Source organism: Saccopteryx bilineata, chromosome 11 (genome assembly GCF_036850765.1).
Source record: "Saccopteryx bilineata isolate mSacBil1 chromosome 11, mSacBil1_pri_phased_curated, whole genome shotgun sequence".
NCBI classification, from domain to species: Eukaryota; Metazoa; Chordata; class Mammalia; order Chiroptera; family Emballonuridae; genus Saccopteryx; species Saccopteryx bilineata.
In genome coordinates this window covers 65319506-65339657 of record NC_089500.1, presented here as the reverse complement: position 1 = coordinate 65339657, position 20152 = coordinate 65319506, and the positions used below count along the sequence as shown (strand labels likewise).

At 55.7% G+C, this 20152-nt stretch overlaps 1 protein-coding gene and 1 pseudogene across 1 annotated transcript in view; one reads left to right on the top strand and one right to left on the bottom strand.

Annotated features, from left to right (window-relative positions):
• ALDH1L1 (aldehyde dehydrogenase 1 family member L1) overlaps positions 1–20152 on the bottom strand; it is a 91629-nt gene that overhangs the window by 4151 nt on the left and 67326 nt on the right. Inside the window, exons 13-21 of the mRNA XM_066247504.1 lie at positions 17677–17827; positions 15708–15778; positions 12048–12153; positions 9911–9998; positions 7361–7454; positions 5707–5806; positions 4384–4482; positions 1522–1687; positions 903–1008 (exon numbers count right to left, since the gene is read on the bottom strand). Coding sequence (XP_066103601.1) covers positions 903–1008; positions 1522–1687; positions 4384–4482; positions 5707–5806; positions 7361–7454; positions 9911–9998; positions 12048–12153; positions 15708–15778; positions 17677–17827 — 981 coding nt within the window. The remainder of the gene's footprint in view (positions 1–902; positions 1009–1521; positions 1688–4383; positions 4483–5706; positions 5807–7360; positions 7455–9910; positions 9999–12047; positions 12154–15707; positions 15779–17676; positions 17828–20152) is intronic.
• LOC136315774 (U4 spliceosomal RNA) lies at positions 10713–10789 on the top strand (annotated as a pseudogene).

The following is a 20152-nucleotide window of genomic DNA, read 5'->3' as shown; positions in this document are numbered from 1 at the left end:
CCACACAGGGACATGCACGTGCGCTGGCTGTTCCCCAGGGAGCTAGGTCTAGGTGTTGTTCCTTGAAGATGTAGCACAATACTTGCTTGGTAGATGGTAGGAAAAGTATCTTATTCTAATACAATCAGAATATGATGATAATTTTGATAATTTTTTGACAGTTAGAAGTAGAGTGTATTAGGAGGAGGCGCCATTTTATAACCTGTTCAAAGGTTCTACTCTGAAAAATAATAGTCCATCCATAAAAGAACTTGTGGTGGTAGTTCAGATATGGCCAGGGTCCAGCCCCTCTTTCTTTGAACCCAAGCTGGTATTGGCAACTTGCTGGGCCAATCAGACATGGTGTGTTTTGGGGTTTCTGAGGCTGACTGATAGGTCTTGAGGAGCCTTAAAGCTTCCACCCAGCGTCTGTGTGGGAGCCCCGTGCGGAACAGAGATCCCAAGGCTGACGTGAGAGAGCGCCTGCGGAGAGGCTCAGAGCCTCCCCGAGGACAACAACTCCAGGCATCGCTGTCGAGGCCCGAACGCGGCACAGAGCAGAGGCGGTCAGCCCCATCGAATCCTACCGGATTGCACATTCAGGAGTGAAATAAATAACTTGCTATTTCAAGCCTCTGAGTTTTGTGGTGGCTTATTACATAGCAGTAGATATTTAGGACACAGCTCAACACACCATGAAAGCCAAGGGCTTAGAGAAGGCTTACACGGGGACCCAAAGCCCAGCCAGTCCCCAGGGGCTTGTCTCGGCTTAGCAGTCGACGAGGATTCTGCAGGCACCCAGGATGAACCCCTAGCCCCCAGCCTGTCTAAGTTCTCCTTCTGCCTCCTCAAGCCCATAGAAAAAAACCAGTAATGCGTGACAAAAAAATTAGGCCTTGAGAGACGTAAGCAGAATTCCTTACCCATTGGCAAACCGAGAGATGATCATGACAGGCCCGAAGGACTCTTCCTTGGCTATGAACATGTGGTCCTCCACGTCTGTGAAAACGGTTGGCTCAAAAAAGAAACCTGTGGGAGAGACAGAGGCCCATGGGATGGGGGAAGGCCCTCCTCCAGTCCTGTAGCCTCTCACTGCCCAGGCGGGGTCCTGCCAGCCACCACACGCCCATGCCACTCCGGCCATGCAGTTTCGGATACTGCATGGTGGATGCCATGTTCTCTGGGTGGCTTTCCTGCCCCAGACCGGTGAGTTCATGTGAGTCTCACAACCCTTTCAACTAAATGCTGCTGAGGAACATGAGGGTTAGAGCTGGTTTATGATAGAGTTACATTGAGATCCAAGTCTGGCCAAGGCCAGCACCAAGGCTCAAGACTATGACAAAGGCTTGGTTTTTTTTTTTTTAGTGACATTTATTCTGAAAATATATATGGATTCTTTGGCTAGTGCAGCCTCTCAGCTGGCTTTCCATCAGTCCCTGTGAAACGGCCTCAGCTCCCTCCGGTGAGAACTGGGCAGGAGCTCACAGGCCCCGCTGCCTGCGGCCTCAGTTTGCCCAGTGGGCTGGGAGCGTTCTGACTGACCTGGCCGAGGGACTTGATTCCCGCCACAGACCAGGGTGGCCCCCTCCTGCACGCCGCGCCGGCAGTATTCTATCAGCTTCTGCAGGTGGGCCTGGTGATTCTGTGGCCCATGGTTGGTGTCCCGGTCTAGAGGGTTGCCAATCTTCATCTTCCTCACCTCTTCTACCTGCAGGAAGTCCTCCCGGTCAGGTCTCACTCGGGTGCCGCAGCTTCTGACTCTGCTCCTCACCTGACCCCTCTCGTTTGCATTTCCAGTGACTAACCACTGGCCCCTGTAAGAGTCCCCAGTCCAGTTCCTGGCACTCAGGGCATTCCATGTTCTTGTTCCCAACCCACCTTCCAGGCTGAGACTCAAATGTGTGCTACGTACAAGGAGAGCCAAGCCCAGTGTCAGACGGGCTGGGAAACACAGTTGTGCAGGGACATAGGCGAGTAGGAAAGAGAGGCAGGTGTGCCTGTGAGGGGGTGGGGGCAGCACAGGGCGTGTCTCTCCACTGATCCTGCACCCGGCCTCCTGTGCTAAGGAACTGAAGGAAGGTTGTCCTGGGATTGCAGGGTATGGGATGAGGACGGGATGGGGAAACAGCAGACCTGCCACGGTGCCGGGGTGACAAGGTGGGACAGACAGTGCAATGGAGAGGCTTGGGCCCTGACTCACCCACCCTTGCCTCCACCTCTGCCCGCTGCAGAACCCAACTCAAAGGCCCCCTTCTCCCGAAAGCTCTCCCTGTGGCCTCAGCCAGCCCCTGCCACCTTGGCCAACTTCTTCCCCAGCTCCTTCCTTGGCTTCCTAGGACCAAACAAGGTCCTCTCCTGCCCTCACTGTAGCCTCCTCGAGGTCAGGCCTGAACTGGCCTTCTCCTCTCTGTGGCCGGGGCCTCTTCACTCCTGTGCAGGCTCCACATCCCCAGCCAGGCCTAGTAAGATGCAAAACACACTCAAGCCCCCACCCCACACCCACCCTCCCACCGGGTCCCCTTAGCTCCTCTGACTATCCTGAAGAGTCCCCACACCTGTTCTAAGCTCCCACGGTGCTCCTGTATGACCACCTGACTGCCCCCCATCTCCCCACGACCACCTGACTGCCCCCCCGTCTCCCCACGACCACCTGACTGCCCCCCCGTCTCCCCACGACCACCTGACTGCCCCCCATCTCCCCACGACCACCTGACTGGCCCCCCCCGTCTCCCCACGACCACCTGACTGCCCCCCATCTCCCCACGACCACCTGACTGGCCCCCCCCGTCTCCCCACGACCACCTGACTGGCCCCCCCGTCTCCCCACGACCACCTGACTGCCCCCCATCTCCCCACGACCACCTGACTGGCCCCCCCCATCTCCCCACGACCACCTGACTGGCCCCCCCCATCTCCCCACGACCACCTGACTGCCCCCCCCCGTCTCCCCACGACCACCTGACTGCCCCCCCGTCTCCCCACGACCACCTGACTGCCCCCCATCTCCCCACGACCACCTGACTGCCCCCCCCCGTCTCCCCAGGACTCCCAGAGCGACCTTCCTGAGTCTCCTGCATGTGCAGGTCACTCCCTATACTTGGGCCCTCCCCCTGCCCTCCCCCCCAGTGGACCTCAGTAGACTCTAAGAGGAAGCTGAACTTCCACTTTCACTCTTGGGAGTCCTGCTATGGGCCATGCATGTGCCTGGGTACAAACTTTACAATGAAGGCTCGTGGGGACAAAGACAAGCCATTCCACATAGCCACCAAGTGCCCCAGCTGACCTGGTGACTCACTGCAGACGTGTGAGCAAGCTCAGGAGCACCTGAGCTGGTGTCCACAGTGCCAGCCCACAGGACTCTGGGCTGCGCGAGCAGTTGTCTCAAGCCACTAGTTTTGGGAGCAGTTTGTTATGTAGCAAAAGGTGTTTCACCCCCTTTTAGAAAATCTGTTCCTTTCTTCACTGCCTTTCCTACTTCTACCCATTATTCAAGGTCTTCTCCAGGAGCCCCTCCCTAACACCATCCCATCCTGAACCCAGACCTACTCTATCATTTTCCCTGGCTTTCTCAGTACAGTTTGCTCAAACCTGCCCGTGGCGTTGTGCCTCCAGCATCCCCTTGCATGTCCATTAGGCTTAGATTCTGCACTCCATGACACGAGGCTGGAAGGGGCTCTTGGCTGGAGCTGAGCTAACCAGAGTCCCCCAAACCTTGTAGGCTTGAATGGATCGGGGGTGGACCAGAGACCCCGTCACACCATCCCACATCCTTCCCTGTAGCCTTTTCCAACGGAATTGGTGTGGAAAGAGTGAGTTCCCTTTCTGGATGTGCTGTATGAATGTAGAAGTGCTGTCAGCACCCTGCCCCAATCCCTCTACCTGTGGGCACCTGTTTTGCAGTGGCTGTGAGAGGTGGCTGCTGCCAGGTCCTGGGAGCTGACAGGAGCTGCCCTCCACCAGCTGGTAGACAGGCCACAGTCAACAATTTTTGGCAGGAGACAAAAGCCTGGCTCCTTGACTTCAGGGGCGTGCCCGAGTAGTGTCATTTGTGCTTCAAAGCTCCTGTCTGAGTGTCAGGCCAAGGCTGGAAGTCACCTGAGACCACGTCTACAGTCTTGTTCTCTCCTGGACCCTGGCTTCATCTGAGAGCTCACCTTTGGTAAGCCACATGAATTTCTGGTTCAGACTCCACGGCTAGGGATCCAATATAAGATAGACTCTTTCTGGTTATGTTCATTTTAGCTGCGGGGTTTCTACTTCTTGCTAAAATAATAAAGTCCAGCTCCCCCTGAGGGTTCCTTGCCCCAGGTGAATGGTGCTCATCTCCACCTGGCTCAAGCCTCCTGCAGCCCGGGTAACTGTTCTTGTGCCCCAGCACCTCTGAGACCCTGTGGCAGAACTTACCACCTTCTGCACGAACTGGTCATGTATCGAGTCCTCTACGAAGAGCCGGCCAGCTGCAATGCAGTTCTCGCCTTTGTTGAAAAAGACGGAGCTCATCCCCTTTGGCAAATGGACAAGAATGCTGAATTACAGCTGCTCCCAGGGGTGCCAGCTCCCCACTCCCATTGGGCCCTGGTATCCCCTTCATAAAGAAAGGGGAGGAGGCCCTGGCTGGTTGGCTGAGTGGTAGAGCGTCGGCCTGGCGTGCAGGAGTCCCGGGTTCAATTCCCAGCCAGGGCACACAGGAGAGGCACCCATCTGCTTCTCCATCCCTCCCCCTCTCCTTCCTCTCTATCTCTCTCTTCCCCTCCCGCAGCCAAGGCTCCATTGGAGCAAAGTTGGCTCGGGCGCTGAGGATGGCTTCATGGCCTCTGCCTCAGGTGCTAGAATGGCTCTGGTTGCAACAGAGCAATGCCCCAGATGGCCAGAACATCGCCCCCTGGTGGGCATGCTGGGTGGATCCCGGTTGGGCGCATGCGGGAGTCTGTCTGACTGCGTCCGTTTCCAACTTCAGAAAAATACAAAAAAGAAAGAAAATAAAAGGGGAGGAATAAACATGTCCTGGCCTCCTACGGCAGCCAGCTCTGGCCAGCGCTGTGCACATGCACTCCACTGGGGACCAAGCCTGCATCTGTGCTGCACAGTGGAGGAGAAGAGGGATGAAGTGCAGTGTGCCTGCAGACCCGCATGCCGGCTCAGCTCCCTGGGCTGACTCACAGGGAATCAGAGCACACACTCTTGGAATGGAGTCTGGGGAGGCTGTTAGCATGCAACAAGAGACAGAGGGTGGGCAAAGGTGGGCAGCCGGCCCGTCTTGGAAGGAATGGGTCGCCAGCCCAGGCTCAAGACCAACTCCTGGCAGGAGTCCAGAATAAATGTGCACACAGGCCCAAGGGGGCCTGCTTTTTGAATCCGGGGTTAAGTAACTTGCCTAAGACTGCCCAGCGAGTCAGCGGCACAGTGAGGCCAGTGTAGACACAGCCAGAGGCTGGGGGCGGGGATGTTCTGCTTTGCTTTCCTTGACTAGGAAAGGTCGCACGCTGATTTCAGCACGTTTCCTAGTCCAGGAAGCTGACGCTGGTTATCCTTACAGTTAGGAAACTTCTTGGGAAATTGGTTTTGGAGGGCACATGTCATCCCTCATCCCAAAGGCCCCATCCTGCCACAGTCTGTGCGTGCGGTGATGGTACAGTCTAGGTTAAATGTATGAGTTTGACTCTACATCAGAGAGACCCTCCCCACGCTGGCTCCCACTTGCCCCTCACCCCGCAGAACAGCTCTCACCATCTGCACAGCCTTGCCGAGGTCACAGTCAGCAAAGATGATAAGGGGGGACTTCCCGCCTAGCTCCAGGGACACCTTCTTCAAGTTACTCACGGCACAGCTGAAAGACACAGTGTAGGTGGCGTTGGGTCCATGATAGATGGGTCTGCAGGGGCGTTGGGGGGAGGAGCCAAGGGAAGCTCCACAACATGCTTTACTTAAAAGAGCAAGAGAGGGCTGGAGGGAGCCCCATGAGGGACCAGTCCCACAGGTCATCTCCTCCTCCTTGCCCCTCACTCACTGGCTTCCCCTGTGCCTCCTCTTCCTCCAACACCCAGAGCCACGCCCTCTTCGGGGCCTTGCTCTCACTGCCCCCCTCCCGGTCACTCTTTCGTCAGATGTCTCTGAAGCTCATTCCTCACTTCCTTCAGGCCTCTATTTCAAAGCCGCCTTTTGTTAGGGTGCCTGCCTTGACCCCATACAAAACCCGAGCTCTTGTGCACCACAGTGCGTTTGCTGACCCCATTCACCGGAGCTTAAGCCCCATCGGAGTGGGCAGGCATTTGTCTGGTCATGCAACTGGTGTTCAATAAATGTCAAAGTGATAAATAAAATGGAACTATTTACCTGCTGGGGCAGTTGTGGGACTGTAGGGGTGTCGCACCTCAGATTTTTAGTGATGGGTGCAAACAGAGAGTGGCTGGGGGTCTAATGCATATTGCATCAGCGGACTTACTGATAATACTATCTTCAAAGGGACACTCGGTGGACTGGGCCAGAGGCATGAGCCAGGGCAGGATGCTCCTTGCTCAGGACTGACTACGGGAGGAGTACTCTCGTTTCAGGCACCAGCCACGGGGCCTTGGAGAGGCTCCTGGAAAGACGGCAGCCGCAGAGCCACGGGATGCTGACCACCCAAACCCTTCTCCCCTGGAGTTCTCTGAGGGGATATTTCCTGAGTCCCCCCTCTGGATTTTGCACACACACGTTTGGATGTGACTCTCACCTACACACCACAGGAAAGAATGGCCAGCTTTTGAACCAGAAGACGTTAATAAGTGGCTCCAACTACTTGCAGTTACCTCCCCGGCTTTGTCATTCATCTGTCTGTCCACCGTCAGTCCCTTGCTTTCTCCAACCTCCCTCTCTTAAAATACAAGGCTCGCCCCATCGCACTCAAAGTGAACCGGAGCAGTGCCCCCTGGTGTACTCAGAGGCTGCGGCATCACCAGCCTCTACTGACCCTACAGACGTGATTCACCAGTCACCGGGGCCATGGCTTCTGACCTCAGGGTGGGTGTTACATAAGGTTATTGCAATTTGCACAAGCACGGTGCCCTTTTGAGAATGAGGGCACGGCCCAGGCTGGCTCACAGAGGGCTGAGGGGCGTGAACTCCACCTCATGGGGCACAGCAGGGCCTGTGGAATTGTGGGGTCAGGGCCTGTGGAATTGTCCCAGGGAGAGAAAACACTGCTCTCTGCATTAGGAGCTACGACAGGGAGACATTGTTTTAATACAAGAAAAAGCTTTTTTTTTTTTTTTCCCTGTGGAATTATCATGATGTGGCTGGACTCCCCACACATGAAACCATTAGAGCAGAGACAGAAATGGGTGGTCATGTACTCTTAGAAGTCCTGAAGGTCAGTGGGCTTCGGACACACCCCACCACCTACCTCTTCATGATCTGCTTCCCCACCTCTGTGGAGCCTGTGAACCCGACCTTCCGCACATCGGGATGGTCCGAGAGTTTCTGGCCAGTCAACGAGCCTGCGGACGGATGGAAGGAGGGGAGTCAGGGAGGCCTCTGAAGTGCTGGAGTGGGGAGACATGAGCCCCGTTATCCCTCACACATCCACCCAGAGGCCAGAGCTCTGGGCTGCGGTTTGTGTGCTTGGTGCTGTCACGTTTTTGTTTGTTTTTAGAGAAAAAGCCCAATTATTTTATTTCCTCTTCAGGAACAGTATAATTCACCAATCATTGGCCAAATCATTCACAGAATTTTACAATTCCTGGTTTGTGACAGAGACAGAGAGAGACAGAGAGAGGGACAGATAGGGACAAACAAACAGGAAGGGAGAGATATGAGAAGCATCAGTTCTTCGTTGCAGCTCCTTAGTTGTTCATTGATTGCTTTCTCCTATGTGCCTCGACTGGGGGTGGGAGGAGGGGGGCTACAGCAGACCGAGTAACCCCTTGCTCAAACCAGCAACCTTGGGCTCTAGCTGGTGAGCCTTGCTCAAACCAGATGAGCCTGTGCTCAAGCTGGCGACCTTGTAGTTTCAAACCTGGGTCCTCGGCGTCCCAGTCCAACACTCTAGCCACTGCGCTGCCACCTGGTCAGGCAGTGCTGTCACTTTTTTTTTCCTGTATTTTTCTGAAGCTGGAAACAGGGAGGCAGTCAGACAGACTCCCGCATGCGCCCGACCGGGATCCACCCGGCACGCCCACCAGGGGGCGATGCTCTGCCCATCTGGGGCGTCGCTCTGTTGCGACCAGAGCCATTCTAGCGCCTGAGGCAGAGGCCACAGAGCCATCCCCAGCGCCTGGGCCATCCTTGCTCCAATGGAGCCTTGGCTGCAGGAGGGAAAGAGAGAGACAGAGAGGAAGGAGAGGGGGAGGGGTGGAGAAGCAGATGGGCGCCTCTCCTGTGTGCCCTGGCCGGGAATTGAACCCGGGATTTCCGCATGCCAGGCCGACGCTCTACCACTCAGCCAACCGGCCAGGGCCTGCTGTCACTTTTTAAAGGCATAATTGTATCCCTTCAACATCCATATTATGTAGATGTAGAGGTGAATAAAACCAACTCCATCTCTGTGTGCTGGATATCATTTTATTTTTAAGTTCCATACTGTGACCTTTGACCAATCTCACTGTCCTTAGTAAGTCTATCATAAGTTTCTAGAAGATGATTATCTGTGTTCCTTAAAACGTAGCCATAAGTATTTTTGTTGGTAACAGCCAGAATGGCATGACAACCAGGACAAATATCAAACTATTTATCTATTATAAACAATCATCTATCACAAGACCAGCAGGAGGTATGGCCCCCGGCCCTGCTGCATTCTTTGCCCCTTCATCCTGTTGGTCTTCAGTACCCTAGTTACACTACAAAAAAGGTACAGTAACAGAGGCCTGTTAGTGGAGACTAATCTGTGCAGAGTTGCTGGGCCATCTCCTCTGCTCTGACCCAGTCTCCCCATAAGCAAATCACCCTGTAACAGTTCTGCTGTGTTCTATGGAGTGGCCTGCGTCATCGTTCTGTCTGGAGACGCCTTCTCACTACGGTGGCCGTTACGCCTTTGCCCACCATCAGAGACATGTGTTGAAGCCCTGACCCCGAGTACCTCAGACATGACTGTCCATATTTGGAGGCAGGATTTTTAAAGAGGTAACTAAGGCAAAATGAGGTCGATAACCAATCCAACTAGGGTTATTCTCCCTAACCCTATCTGACGGGAGTCTTTACAAGAAGAGAGGACTAGATAAGACACGCAGGAACGGCCCCGTGAGGACACAGGCAGAGAAGGCGTCTGAGAGCCCGGAGAGGAGCCTCGGGAGGAACCGGCCCTACTCACACTTTGACCTTGGACTCACAGCCTCCAGAACTGTACAAACACATGTCTGTTGTGGAAGCCCCCAGCTGGGTGGTACTTTGTTATGGCGGCCCAGACAAACTCCTCACGTGGCTATCACCCTAACAAGGCAGACACCGAGGGCGCAGGCACCAGACTCCCTGCCCTTCCCGGGTCTCCAGCAGAGAGCCGAGGATTGCCTGGCCTGGCTGCGGGGTGCAGGTGCCAGAGCATCACAGACTCGAGAGGCCTTCTTTGGGGACACAGCCTGGCCAGAGGGCATCAGGCATGGAGAGACTGGGTGTACGGGGCCCAGGTATGGGGGGCCCAGGAGTGCTGAACCAGGCGTTTGCTGCCTCGCCAGTTTGGAATGCTTAGAACCTAACTTGTCCTTAAAACTCCATGGCCTCCCCACTTCACCCCAATCTCTACACAGACCCTGCCCCCAAATGTGGCTAATTCTTAGTCACCCCTCGGATCTTCTTTTCAAGGAGGCTTCAGGGTCACCTCTCCCCATTCCACCGGCTCTCCACTGAGTTGCTCGCCTGCCAGGGCACATCAGGTAGCTGGCCCCATTATGACCAAGTGTATCTCCAGCTGCCTGGAGCCCTGGCTCCCCCAGATTCCAGTGTCCCCATGTACTGCCCTTACCAGATCCTGGGATGATATTGATCACTCCCTTGGGAATGCCAGCTTTCAAGGTCAGCTCTGCAAACTTCAGGGCTGTGAGTGGGGTCACCTAAGGAGGCAGGGGAAAGACTGGGTCAGGAGAGGTCGGGAGACGGGGTCACGCCGTCCTCTCCCAACAGCCTAGCTAGCAAACAGGGAGGGGCAGCTGTGGCAGGAAGAGCCCCTGGGGGAAGCCATGTTCATGCCTCGTTATAGCTGGTACCACCAACCCAGCCAGCTTTCCCCACAGCTCTGGCTGGGAGCCAGAAACAGGGCCCGCTAACCTGGGGCACCTTTCTAGCACCTTGTCCTGGCAGGGCTCCAGACCTCAGGCCCCAGCCAGTCCTGGGCTCCTCCCTGCACGAGTCACTGTTACCCTGAGCCCTCAGGGGGTATAGAGTCTGAGGACTGCCCAGCAGGGCATTATACTCAGAAGGCTGTGTACCTATTCCCTGCCCATCAGGAAAGCCGGCCTCCTCCTCTGGCTGTGGTGACGCCTTAGCTGCCCACTGCTGGGCTCTGGCAGCCCTCATCCCAGGGAAGGCCTGGGTCTCTGGGGTCCAGCTGTGATTCTTATGATACTCCACGGCTAGAGGCAGTGCCCCGCTCTTCACCAGCCAGCAAGGACCCTCTTCTGGAGGAGCAGGGAATAAATTGCGGGCCCAGGTAACTTTCCTTGTCAAGGTGATGTGCCCCACCCACCATCAGGCTTAGGGGCTGAGGGGCCAAATTTGCAGGGTGTGGGCCCTGGGAATAGGGTCTTGTGCTCCTCAGGGCGACGGCCAGCTTTGCACAGTGGCGATATGGTAGCCTATGAGGCTTATCCGAGGCATGATTATTGCTAACTGAAAAGTTTTTAAGGGCAATGGCCTGGGGTGTGTCTTCCAGGAACAACTTCTTAATGAAAAGGGAAGGTTAAGGGTCATCTCAGGGGGTTGTTGTGGTACTTAAATAAGCAACTATATAAAAATTACTATTAATTTGTTAAAATGCTCAAGGTGTGCCTAACTCTAAGCCAGGGTCCCCAAATTACGGCCCGCGGGCCACATGCGGCCCCCTGAGGCCATTTATCTGGCCCCCGCCGCACTTCTTTCATTGGCGGTCAGTGAGAGGAGCACATTGACCATCCCATTAGCCAAAAGCAGGCCCATAGTTCCCAATGAAATACTGGTCAGTTTGTTGACTTAAATTTACTTGTTCTATATTTTAAATATTGTATTTGTTCCCATTTTCTTTTTTTACTTTAAAATAAGACATGTGCAGTGTGCATAGGGATTTGTTCATAGTTTGTTTGTTTTTTTATAGTCCAGCCCTCCAGCGGTCTGAGGGACAGTGAATTGGCCCCCTGTGTAAAAAGTTTGGGGACCCCTGCTCTAAGCAGTATAATACCATAAATGCCAGCTATCATGTTTTTATTACGTTAATACCATAGGGGCCAATTTGCCCCAGAGAAGCTGGGCGGTGGGAGACCTCTGGGGGGTGCTGTTGAGAGCCACCTGCTGGAGCATCTCACGTCCCCTGGATGCAGGCATGGTGGGCTGTTACTGTCAATGCACCAATGAAGATGCTGTAGCCGTGGAGGAGGGGGTGTCTTCACCTGTGGGGACCTTGCTCAGACCCTCCTGGCCTGCATGAGCAGCCCCTGATGCCCCACCTGTGTCCCCTTTATAAGGGGCTGGGGTGGCAAACGCACAAATCCTACTGTTCACCCCACTTCTGTCCAGGACTTTGGTCTCTGAAGCCAAATAGGAGACCCCGGCACCAGCTTTCCTAACAGACGACTGCTAGCTAGCTGTCTGGGAACACAGAGCCTGGCCAGGGACGCCACACAGGGTTTCTGCGCCCTTGAATCAAGAGTCCTGGCTCCAACTGCTCTCCGCAGCTGCATGCACAGCACAGCTATCCCGCTGCAGCCCTCACGGCTGAAGAAACACAGTCTGCTTAGGGCTGGCACTGGCCCGTCTGCGCGCTGCCTCTGCCCACGGTGAGCGGGGCCCACACAGGCTGGCTCTCAACAGCAGCACCCTTCCTGCCTTCAGGAGAAACAGGACCAGGCTTCTCCTTGATAGGGTGCTCCCCCGCCACCTCTGCACACCCCACAGGCCCTGTGCACACCCACCAGGGCAGGCTTGATCACCACCGTGTTCCCAGCAGCAAGGCAGGCGGCTGTCTTCCAGGACAACATCATCAGGGGGTAGTTCCAGGGGATGATAATGCCGCAGACCCTGCCACACAAGAGAAGAAAGCCCTCATCTCCACTCCGCCCAGGTCCCACAGTGGACCTGCCCGCTTCTTCCGCTCTCCCAGGCCTGCGGTCCAGTCCAAAGGTGGGCTTCCTGATCCGGCACCAAAGCCAGCCCCCATTTGCCCTTCCAGGCCCTGATGGGGAATGTATTCAGTCCGGCAAGAGCCCCCCTTCCCGGGGCACGATGGCGTGGGACACTGCACGGTTTCTGCCGGGAGCCCTGAGACCAGTCTAGAGATGCAGTTTGGTGAGGCACAGCCATGGGGGAGGTGACAGCAGGCAGGCATGGGTAAGAGCCTGGCAGTTAGCAGGGCCTAGGAGAGGGTCCAGAGTGACAGGACAGGCTGGGGTGGGGGGATGTGGGACAGGATCTAGGGTCACACAAATAGGCCAGGAAGATATGGGAGAGGGCTCTCCCATGCAGGAGAGAAACCCAAGCATCCTGGAGGCCTTATCTAATAAGCTTTGGCACCTGGTGCTGCCCCACTCTCAGCCAATGAGAAAGCCTCTGGCCAAGCCGTGTCTCTGTGAAGGGGAGGCCACCCCACAGTGCTGAGGGACCTGTTGATGACACCTGTGGTCCCAGCCAGCATGTGGCCCTGCCCGTTTCTTTCCCCTGTGGGAGCTAGTGCACGCAAAACCCCCACACTGATTATGCGATTGTGTTTTCATCATCAGGGAATGCTCCCCCAAAGCCCTCTGCCTAGCTGACCCCAGGTAGTGGGGGCGGGCACAGTGGGAACAAGGCGGGGGCAGAGCCAGCACAGGTGACGGATGAGGAGCCCACACCCTCCTGGGAGTGACGAGGCACACGGAGGAAAGCCATCTTCCCACATCATGTGCACCTAGCAAACCTAAGGAAAGATGGGTGGAGAGATCATCAAAGCGAGGGTTTCCCGGGAAGTGGTGAGGTCACCAGGGATAGAGAGGGCTGGGTTGTGGGGTCTCCAAAAAGGAAAAGATGTCGGAGAAGTAAGTCCCACTGACGTGAGCTGAATTGTGCCCTCCAAAATTCGTATGTTGAAGTCCTCCTTCCAGGACCTCAGAATGTGAGCTCATTTGAAAATAAGGTCATGGCAGATGTCATTAGTTAAGATCAGATCTTACTGAAGAAAGGTGGATGCCTGACCCAGTATGAGTACTGTCCTTATGAAGAGCACACCATGTGACCAGACACACGCACAGGGAGAACTCGCTCCCTGTGAACATGAAGACAGAGGCAGGCAGCACCAAGACTGCCGGGGAGTCCGCAGATGCCAGGGGACAAGCCTGGAGCAGATTCTTTCTTCTGACCGTGGGAAAAACCAACCCTGACGAAGATGCCTTGATCTGGGACACCACCCCCCAAATGCTAAGACAGTATGTATGTGTTGTTTGAGCCTCCCAGTTCTTCGTCATGGTGGCTCGAGCAAACTTCTGTACTTGTCAATATAGGGGACAGGCTGCAGCTCCTCGGAGTGGGAGTCTGAAGAGCAGATCCTGGCATGGGGTCAAAGGGACATAGGACACAAGGGCAAGATGAATACAACCGTGGCCAAACTGCCACGAGAACACCCTTTCGTTAGCCACTGTGCCTCATCTGCACCTGGTGGCTTTTCATAACGGGACATCTCATGGCTCTGGTTCCCCTACACGGAGGCCTGCACCCCCGGCCACTGCCCTGCTGCACTCTCCTTCCCTGAGCGCTGTTGTGGGGTGCCTCCTGCTCATCCCAGGGGTCTGTCCAATGTGCCTGGGTGCTAGAAGGTGACACTAAAGAGAGCCCACTGCCCTCAGGAGGTTGGCCAGTGTACATACAGTTGATGGAGGGAAGCCACAGCTGTGGCCTCACTCCTAGGGTCACTGGGACACTGGCCAGGAGAGCTGGTGGATGCACTTTGGTTGGAGCCACCCCCTCCTCTGCCTGCAGACACTTTTGGAAGGCTCTGTGTGTGTCCTGGGAGTGCAGCAGTATCAGTTTGGATGACGTGTGTCGTGCAGAGAACAAAATGAGATTGCAGACTACAGATTAAGCTAACTTGGGGCATTGGTCTTGGGAAAAAGGTCACCACACAAATGATACCTAAGTGACCAGTGGCCAGAGGCTGGGGGAGGGTCGGTGCAAATACACAGAAGGCAGCAGGGGCACAGAGGGCTCAGGGTTCACAAGGAGGCCTCCTTGGCAGAGCACAGTGATGGGAGGGGGTCACGGGCACCAGGCCCCCAGCAGGCAGTCAGCCAGGGCCAGGCGTCTGATGTTCCTTTAGGTCACCGGGAGCCATGGGAGGATGCTGAGAGAAGCAGCGAGGTGGGCTCGTTCATTTCCTAACCTTTTCTAAGCCTCAGAAAGAGCTGGACTTCCCTCTTTCTCAGCACTGTAGAGGTAATGCTCTTCTTCTCCCCACAGCTGAAGCTGCTCAGAAAACCCCTGCTCTGGAATCCACGTCACCTCCCGCCAGTCTCTCCTCCCCACGGGCTCAAGGAGAGGCCCTCCTGCATTCACAGTCCGCTCTCCCTGGCCTTTGGGCCGGCTGGTGGTGGGACAGGGCCTCTCACTGTCACGTTGAAATTGCTGACCCTGTCCCTCATCTTGTCTGTGCTGGCCGGACACTTCTCTTTCTCCTACTGAGCACCTGTCTCCGCTCTGCCTTTTGCTCCACCAGTTCTTCTGTTCCTTGGGGGCTGTGGAGGAGTCCCTCATTTTTATGCACCTCTATTATCTCTTCAGATAAATTTTTAGGGTATACTCTCTGTTTCCCACCATGACCCTGACTGATGCAGGGTTAGTTGTGAGCATTACATAAAATTATATTTACAGGCCCTGGCCGGTTGGCTCAGCGGTAGAGCGTTGGCCTGGCGTGCGGGGGACCCGGGTTCGATTCCCGGCCAGGGCACATAGGAGAAGCGCCCATTTGCTTCTCCACCCCCCCCTCCTTCCTCTCTGTCTCTCTCTTCCCCTCCCGCAGCCAAGGCTCCATTGGAGCAAAGATGGCCCGGGCGCTGGGGATGGCTCCTTGGCCTCTGCCCCAGGTGCTAGAGTGGCTCTGGTCGCGGCAGAGCGACGCCCCGGAGGGGCAGAGCATCGCCCCCTGGTGGGCAGAGCGTCGCCCCTGGTGGGTGTGCCGGGTGGATCCCGGTCGGGCGCATGCGGGAGTCTGTCTGACTGTCTCTCCCTGTTTCCAGCTTCAGAAAAATACAAAATAATAATAATAATAATAATAATAATAATAATAAAATAAAATATCAGGGGAAATTGCTTGTTTTCAGGCAGTTAGAAAAATTAAAAAAAAATTATATTTACAAAGTTGTTAAAACAGTATCTGTCACAGAACAGGTACTGTGCAAGTGAGAGCTGTTTTTATCCCGAGAGTAGGCATTTTCATCAGATTTGAACATTGTTATATCCCCCTCCCCTGAAATGCCTGGCACGTAGCAGTTGGCAAATAAATAGCTGTTGGATAAATACAGAAACAGAAGGCGGTATCAGGGCCCCACGCAGCGTGCTGTGTGGGAAGCCCCTGGCGTGTGGCCTCTCCATCCTGCGCCGAGACTCACCCGATCGGCTCCTTCCTGGTCAAGGTCAGGTTTCGGTTGGGTCTGGCGTGGTTGATGGGGATGGTGGAGCCCTGGAAGGAACATGGGGGTGTCAGAGGGAGGGAGCTCCAGTTCCTCATCCTTTCTCTCTGGGCAGCTAGCGTGCCCCTGGGGCCCAGGGAAGTGTGTCCTGATGCCCTCACTACCCAGTTGGGTAGGAGGCATCAATCTCCCAGCTTATATATTTATATAATGGGGACATCTGAATTCAGATAGGAGTGGGGAGGGCAGCCCCCCTCCCTCATTGCCTGAACTCCTCAGCCCCACAGTGCAGACAGGAAGCACGGAGCCTAGACCTAACAGAGACATTGTGAGCTCCACAGCCACGGGTCTCCCTGGGCAAACCTCTGATGACGGCCCAGTTGGTCCCTGCACCCTGGGACACCGCTAGCTACTCCTCCAGCAATGGTGCAGCGCGGAACTGTTGACCTTGGGACGGAAGATGATGCAGGTGGGCCTAGCATAACTCCAAGGGCCCTCCCTCATAAGAGCAGTGTTCTCTAATTAGTGGCAGAAGAGAGTCAAAGAGATGAGGGAATAAAGGGCCAGGGGAAGGACCAGAGCACGGTCTGCAGGAGCTGAGAGCAGTCTGCCAGCAGTCAGCAGGCTCCCAGGCCCTCAGTCCCGCCAGCACAGGGACTGAACTCGTCCCTCAGTCCCGCCAGCACAGGGACTGAACTCGTCCCTCAGTCCCCTCAGCACAGGGACTGAACTCGTCCCTCAGTCCCGCCAGCACAGGGACTGAACTCGTCCCTCAGTCCCGCCAGCACAGGGACTGAACTCGTCCCTCAGTCCCCTCAGCACAGGGACTGAACTCGTCCCTCAGTCCCGCCAGCACAGGGACTGAACTCGTCCCTCAGTCCCGCCAGCACAGGGACTGAACTCGTCCCTCAGTCCCGCCACCACAGGGACTGAACTCGTCCCTCAGTCCCCTCAGCACAGGGACTGAACTCGTCCCTCAGTCCCCTCAGCACAGGGACTGAACTCGTCCCTCAGTCCCGCCAGCACAGGGACTGAACTCGTCCCCCAGTCCCGCCAGCACAGGGACTGAACTCGTCCCTCAGTCCCACCACCACAGGGACTGAACTCGTCCCTCAGTCCCGCCACCACAGGGACTGAACTCGTCCCTCAGTCCCGCCACCACAGGGACTGAACTCGTCCCTCAGTCCCCTCAGCACAGGAACTGAACTCATCCCTCAGTCCCCTCAGCACAGGGACTGAACTCGTCCCTCAGTCCCGCCATCACAGGGACTGAACTCGTCCCCCAGTCCCGCCACCACAGGGACTGAACTCGTCCCCCAGTCCCGCCATCACAGGGACTGAACTCGTCCCTCAGTCCCCTCAGCACAGAAATTGAACTCGTCCCTCAGTCCCGCCAGCACAGAAATTGAACTCGTCCCTCAGTCCCGCCAGCACAGGGACTGAACTCGTCCCTCAGTCCCGCCAGCACAGGGACTGAACTCGTCCCTCAGTCCCGCCACCACAGGGACTGAACTCGTCCCCCAGTCCCGCCATCACAGGGACTGAACTCGTCCCTCAGTCCCGCCATCACAGGGACTGAACTCATCAACACCTGAAGCAGGTTCTCCCCTAGAGCTTCAGGATAAGGCCCAGCCTGGTCGCACCTTGACAGCGAGCTTGTGAGACTCTGCCATAGAACCCAGCCGAGCCCACCCGGACTTCTTCCCACCTGTAGAAACTGGCGCTAATAAATGGTGTTTTCTCGGTGCTGAGCAGTGGCAGCCTAGCTCCGTCACTGCCCACACTGCTCAGCCCCGTGGACAGAGGAGAAGGCATGAAGCCAGACCTGACAGAGACACCGGAGGCCTCCAGGCGTGCCAGCCAGCACGCAGAGTCCTGTGCTGCCCTCGGAATTCCTCCCAGCCTGACTGAGTGAGCACTCCTACAGGGGCAGGAGCCTGGGCCCCACCTGGATCTTGTCACACCAGCCAGCAAAGTAGCGGAAGGTCTGGATGGACATGCCCACGTGGGTCTTCAGGGCCAGTGTGTAGACAGCACCTGCGTCCAGAGCCTCAATGGTGGCCAGCTCTTCCTGATGCTGCTCCATGAGATCTGCCAACCTGGGCAAGGCAGGAGGGAGGGGGGGGAGGGAGAGGGCTCAGGCCCGGCCCAACCTGGTCGGCTTCTCCAGGGCCCCCCTTCCAGGAGGCAGGCGCTGTGCCCTGCACGCTCAGAGGTGCTGCCCTCAGTCTCCCCTTCTGTGAGACAGAGAAGTAACATGTACTTCACTGGATGAGTGTGAGAATGATGCCCTAGGTCCCACCCTCCATTCCTTCCTCCCTTTTCCTTCCTGAAATATGGATAGATTGACCATTTTATAATAATCCTCACACATGATCCTGCCGAGGGGGCTTCCTGCCTCCAACGAGGAGGTCGTCACCCCAGGAGACCCCTCCTCTTCCTCTGGATAGCCGCCAGGGGGAGCCAGCCTGCCTGCCTCCAACAAGGAGGTCATCATCCCAGGAGACCCCTCCTCTCCCTCTGGATAGCCTCCAGGGGAAGCCAGCCTGCCTGCCTCCAACGAGGAGGTCATCACCCCAGGAGACCCCCCCCTCTTCCTCTGGATAGCCTCCAGGAGAAGCCAGCCTGCCTGCCTCCAACGAGGAGGTCATCATCCCAGGAGACCCCCCCCTCTTCCTCTGGATAGCCGCCAGGGGAAGCCAGCCTGCCTGCCTCCAACGAGGAGGTCATCACCCCAGGAGACCCCCTCCTCTTCCTCTGGATAGCCGCCAGGGGAAGCCAGCCTGCCTGCCTCCAACGAGGAGGTCATCACCCCAGGAGACCCCTCCCTCTTCCTCTGGATAGCCGCCAGGGGGAGCCAGCCTGCCTGCCTCCAACGAGGAGGTCATCACCCCAGGAGACCCCCCCCTCTTCCTCTGGATAGCCTCCAGGGGAAGCCAGCCTGCCTGCCTCCAACGAGGAGGTCATCATCCCAGGAGACCCCCCCTCTTCCTCTGGATAGCCTCCAGGGGAAGCCAGCCTGCCTGCCTCCAACAAGGAGGTCATCATCCCAGGAGACCCCTCCTCTCCCTCTGGATAGCCTCCAGGGAGAGCCAGCCTGCCTGCCTCCAACAAGGAGGTCATCATCCCAGGAGACCCCCTCCTCTTCCTCTGGATAGCCGCCAGGGGGGCCAGCCTGCCTGCCTCCAACGAGGAGGTCATCATCCCAGGAGACCCCTCCTCTCCCTCTGGATAGCCGCCAGGGGGGGCCAGCCTGCCTGCCTCCAACGAGGAGGTCATCATCCCAGGAGACCCCCTCTTCTTCCTCTGGATAGCCTCCAGGGGGAGCCAGCCTGGCTGCCTCCAACGAGAAGGTCATCATCCCAGGAGACCCCCCTCTCTTCCTCTGGATAGCCTCCAGGGGGAGCCAGCCTGGCTTCCAGCACCAGCTAAGCCAGTGGAGTCTCCTCCTGAGGCTGGCATCTCTGGATGTGGAGAGAGGGATGATGGAAGAGAGACGAGGGGAAGCATGGCTATAAAACAACTAAGGCGGTACAACAAAGACTTGATGCTTCTCATCTCTCTCCGTTCCTGTCTGTCTGCCCCTATCTGTCCCTCTCTCTGTCTATCTCTCTGTCTCTGTCATACACACAAAAAAAATATGTTACACAAAGGATCAAACATGAACCTGACCATCAAGACACTTGGCTTCTAAACCAGTATCAGCTGGTGTGCAATTTTTTATAAAATTGTAATTTATTTAAGGCTCAACTTACCTGTAAAAAGAGAGTCTTGCACTAGATCGATTCTAAGATTGTGATTCTCTGAAATTCTATGACCTTGATAAACTTGAAGTCTACCTGAGGACATGCAGCACATCCGCAGGAAAATAGATAAAAGTAACTTAACAACTAACACCATAAGAGAAAAACTTTGAAAAAAAACCAGGTTCTGGTGCAGTTAATTGGGAAGGCCAACATCACATTACTAATGAGCAGAAGGAATATTTTGTTTTGTTTCTCTTATTTATAAAATAACTCATTATCAAGAATGCCAGTACCGCATTTCCAGTTGCCTTCATATTATGATCATTCCAAATTATACCTCTTTTTTTGTGATGCCTTAAAACCTTTCCCAAATTCCTAGGTTATATGAATTCTATAGCCACCACCAGACCCTTGGAGGTGAACCTGAACACAGACATCTCCGTTAGAGCTTTGTGGTCCCACTCTGAAAGCTAGGTATGGCCGGCTTCCCAGATTCCCAGGGAGGCTCTATCTTGTCTCCCTGGGGTTTTGGGCAGCTGGCTAGTGACTTTTTCTAACCCTCCCATCTGGATCTTCTTCCAAGTTTCTCCCACAATTGCATTTTGTTTTATTCCTATAATACATTCTAGATTCCATAATACCCATGGTGGTCCTACCTCCCTTGTTGAACCAGAGTTG